General features: G+C 28.7%; 1 protein-coding gene across 1 annotated transcript; it reads left to right on the top strand.

The window, feature by feature from the left end:
- The first annotated feature begins 2,883 nt into the window (after window positions 1–2,883).
- Window positions 2,884–3,599, top strand: LOC139907548 (phospholipid phosphatase 4-like). The gene is made up of 4 exons (XM_071893962.1): window positions 2,884–3,064; window positions 3,109–3,214; window positions 3,296–3,314; window positions 3,381–3,599. Exons 1-4 carry the CDS (start codon window positions 2,884–2,886, stop codon window positions 3,597–3,599), a joined length of 525 nt encoding a protein of 174 aa, XP_071750063.1.
- The last annotated feature ends 1,289 nt before the right edge of the window (window positions 3,600–4,888 follow it).

The raw sequence follows: 4,888 nt of genomic DNA, 5'->3' as shown, positions 1-4,888 counted from the left end.
CTAGCCCCAAAAACGGTGATGTTAATGACAAGAAATACAAGGTTAACTATAACGTTTTTACGACTGATGTTTGCCTACCACCACGCTTTTAACAGTGACGTCATAGTGTATAAGTAGTTGCGTGTTTTGTTTACATTTTCTATCGTATAAAAAAAGAAACATTCTTGATTCTACAATTTGACAAGGTCTTCATTTTATTAAAATACATTCAAACACATTGAGAATCCTCCACGTCGTAGTGAAGCATATGAAGCTAAGTCTCAGTTTCTACAGAGGATCACTTTACCATAGTGTACTACAGCGAGGAACGAAGAAGATTGTCAGATTTCACTCAAATCCATTAGGAAAATTAAATTGAAGCCTTATTGGTTATTAATTATTAGTTATTCTGTGTTAACTCTTCACCCTTGTCATGATCAATTCTATCATTAAATCCAAGAACAATATATTCAATCCATATATATTGTAATTACTTTTAAGTTATTTGTATTGACTGTCATTTGTTAAGATGGTTATAAATTATCATAAGCATTCTTCATCAAATCAATAGAAGATACTAGATGAAGACTCCTTCGAGAATGTGGAGTTTAATCCAACAAAAGATCGTGTTGCTTCGTCACTCCCGGCATTAGTGCACCATCGGGGTACAATTGGGGGGTAAGGGGCTCTTAATTATTTTTCAAGTTTTGGCGGTAAATTGTATCCTGTTTTGGGACCTGGCAGTACCAGAAAACACCCAACATTCGGGGTACAATGGGGAGATGTAAGGAGCTCAATGTTGTCAGCTGTCGATTCCCTCTTCTCCCTTGATATGTACTCATGGCTATTTCATAAATTATGAAATAGCCATGAGTACTTTATGTAATTATTTATAAATCATAATTTTTTTTTTTTCATAAATACACAAAGTTATTCTATACATTTGCTCTGTTTCCAAAAGAACTGGAATACAATTTCTTGTTCATCCCTCCTCGTTTATAAATATATATTGACCATTTTAATATTTTTATGAATAAATTTGGCTATTTCTTCATAAAAATAATATGATAACTAATTATAACTACTCTTTTAATAAAATATTACTAAGTAATATGATAATACAGTTTTGAATAAAATACTATGTAGATTTTAATAATATGTAACTTATTTGATAAATGGTGAAGAAATAATATGACAATGATAGTCTTCGAGTATACAAGATATAAATAGCGGTTGGTAGGATCGGCTTATTTGGCTGACTACCAATATAACTAGCAAATATATCGAATTAATCTGAGGAAAAAATGTTACATTTATTTCTGTTTATAAAACAATATTATTAATTTATTTTCTCATATCACAATATATATACTATCAAATACCTATAACATATATTATATATGTTATAGGTATTTGATAGTTATTTTTCTTTTGTCATAAACTGCATAGTTGGTGAAATATTAAAACAATTCGATAAAAAATATTGTTACTGTATGTTTTTAATTATTGAAGCTATTTATGTCCAGTTTTTTATTTTATTCCTTAAATAGCTCCAAAACCCTAAATGTATATTACTACTTAATCGATCAATTTAGTATCACTAGAGGACTCGAGACTTTGGACTCAACTTGGACTTAAGTTCATATTTTGGAAACTTTGCAAATCTATATGGACTCAAAAGCTCAGTTATACTCGTCAAAAGAAAAGGCTTAATATACTATAGAACTCTATATTATAATTATTGAAATGTCTGAAATTAGATTGAAAGAAATCTTAGGACTCGATAAAAAGGTTCAAGGATCTATACTTAAGACTTGACTTGCAGTATAATGACTTTTCCTTCCTCTGATTATTATTGCAAGGCATAATTATCTTTGATGTTCATGACTTTATTTTGCCGCATGTAAAGAGCTCATTTGGTCAATTAATACTTTGGACCTTCACAGGCTCTAATTATGGTGGGTATAAAGTTGGATTGACTACTTTATCTGTCTCTTCTAGTACTCGTAATCTGAAGTTTTTATAAATCTTCAAATATGAGATATAAAAGTTTTTAAGTATTTTGAAACTTTCTATCGCTAATATATAGCGTTGACATTACTTCTATGGGATGTTTCTTTTTCACTTTTGTAACGCTCAAATAATACATATATTAAAAATTAGAAATAATAAATAACCTATTTAAGTATTTCATTTTGACATTCTGTTCTCTATTTGACATAAATGAAGAAATTAACCGACAATCCTTTCTTATATATTTATTATAGCATCATAAAATTGATCCCTAAATTTATCGTATAAAATAGCCTATTAAAACTCTGTATAAATATTTATTAAAGTCTATATGTTTTAAAGCATAGGTTGAAACAATCAGTCTAATTAAATATATATTTTAATTGAAAAATGTTTCTATTTCATAATAAGTTTTTGATGATTTGGTGGAGATACTTATTATCCAACGTGACTACAAATAAAGTTGAGAAAATGATGATATATTGAAGGATGAAATAAATTGTACATACTGACTATGAATCTACCATAACAATTTTTGCTTAAAGGTTATAAAACCTACTGATGAGGTTGCGTTATAGAATTGGTGCCACTCCAGATATTATAGTACTCACTGACTAGATGTTTTTATTAAAATACTAAATAGTAAATATATATTTTTGCTTTCATGTATTGAGTGGTGGGTTTAATTACTTAAAACGTACAAATTAATACACGAAACATTTTATTAAAGCACAAAGTGAAAGTTGTGTTAATTTAATTTAGTACTAAATATCATTATAAATCATAAAATATAATTATCTCATATCTGTGGTATAATTTACAGTGATTAAATTTTAATAGAAAAATATACTTAACTTTCAAGTTTCACGTCATTAACATAATAATTTTATAATGAATGCTGAGATGAAGACAAATATTCCACGATTTAATCTCTTGAGAGAACTTATAATCCGTGCCTGTCTCACAGCGTTATTTCACTACACAGACTACTTGGATCCGTTTCGACGCATTATATTAATTAATGAGGCTAAAGAACTCTATGGGTTTCCTAATTTAAAAGCTACGTTACAGGGTCTGACTTAATCTCTATAACCATTTTTATTCCTACTCTAACAGTATTAGGAGTTTATTATTTTAAGAAAGATGTCAAAGACTTAATTATTGCAGTTCTTACATTTACTCTGATTATCCCTGTAACTGGACTAATTGTGAACGTTATAAGGTAAATATACATACATAACCTGATAACGGATTTATCGAAATTCGAATGACTTTAAGTTATGTTATATTCATGTACTTTTAGTTACAATTATGCCAGTAATGTATCAAACAACCGCAATTATAATCCTTAGTTAAGAAATTTATTCTAATCTTACATTTCTATATAGTTATCTGTTGGAAGACCTCGCCCTGACTTTATATCTCGTTGTTGGCCATTAGGAGATATTCCATGGTCTGAATTCGATGATGTGAGAGAAAACCAAGAATTATCATGCACTGGAGATTCAGAATTAGTCGCTGAAGGACGGAAGAGTTTCCTAGTGGCCATTCCAGTTTGTCATTTGCTGTTTTCACATTCTCGTTCCTCTATGTTGCTGGAAAATTAAAAACGTTTAATTTTGTACATAAGCCGAAAAGTATTCAATCATTATCCTTGATAGTCGCTTTTGCACAAGTACTAGGTAATTTAACAGTTTTGTAGATCTTTGTTTATAGATTGTAACAAAAGTTTAGTTCTTTTTTGTAAATACAGGGGCGTCCGCAGGAATATATTGGGGGAGGCTAGATTTTTTGGATTAAAAAAAAAAATCTATAGCTATTCATAAAAAATAGCAAATATAAAATTTTTGGCTCTGCATCGTAATTTTCCCGAATGACGAAAAAAAATTCTTATAAAAGCAAAAATTTCTTAATTTGGTGTGGTGGGCTACAGCCCTCCAGCCCACCCCTCCAGACGCTACTGAAATATCTTTATTTCTCAATTCTTTGAAAATTGTCAAATATCAGTTAATTATTCATTTTTGTTATAGTTCCGTCTATTATTGCCATTTCTCGTACCTGCGATTATCACCATCATTGGCAAGATGTCGTAATTGGCTCTGGCATAGGATCCTTGATTTCATTTGTGATTTATAATCATTATTTTTATTCTATATTCTCTGAACAATCCAATATTAGTCGGATGTGATACTTATATTTTATAATTATTTGCTTAGTTTGAATATTATATGTCTCAACATAATGGTGTCTATTACACCTTTTTTTGCACAATGATAAGTATGATTAATTCAATATTTATTTTAGTAATCAATTAATCATGTTACTATGTTAATATTAGTTCTTTAGTAAGCCACATGAACTCAAATAATAAATTTTGTGTATTCTTGACAATATAAATCTATTGATAAATTTCATGATTTTATTTTGTAATTTATGGAAAAACATTAGATCGAAATAAAAGTCATTCATTTAAATTAGGGGAAATAATGAGTCAACATTATTATATAACTCACTCTTCTAAATTATTATAATAATTCTGACTTTATGGATTAAATAATAAACTAAAACAATACAGATGCATACACATACTTCATTAACATCAAAATGTATGCTGTTTTTATTGTCAGCTGCCGATTAAACTGCTTCATACCCTTTTATCATCAGTGTCAAAGTACGTCGTTACATTTATTGTATCACGCAACCTTATCTCCAAAAAGAAACAGAAATAGGCACAAAATTATCTGGTAGTTGTTTCTCCCCCCTCTAAAACATACAAATATTGAAAATTGTTAAATGCATATAGAAAAGTATGGATAAAGGAGACAGCTTTAAATCAATAAAAATACATTTATTTTCAAAATATATTTCTTTATTTCAAACTCTAATTTTTAAAAGT

The sequence above is a fragment of the Lepeophtheirus salmonis genome, unplaced genomic scaffold, assembly GCF_016086655.4.
Source record: "Lepeophtheirus salmonis unplaced genomic scaffold, UVic_Lsal_1.4 unplaced_contig_7270_pilon, whole genome shotgun sequence".
Classification (NCBI taxonomy): domain Eukaryota; kingdom Metazoa; phylum Arthropoda; class Copepoda; order Siphonostomatoida; family Caligidae; genus Lepeophtheirus; species Lepeophtheirus salmonis.
This window is presented reverse-complemented; position numbering and strand designations above follow the sequence as displayed.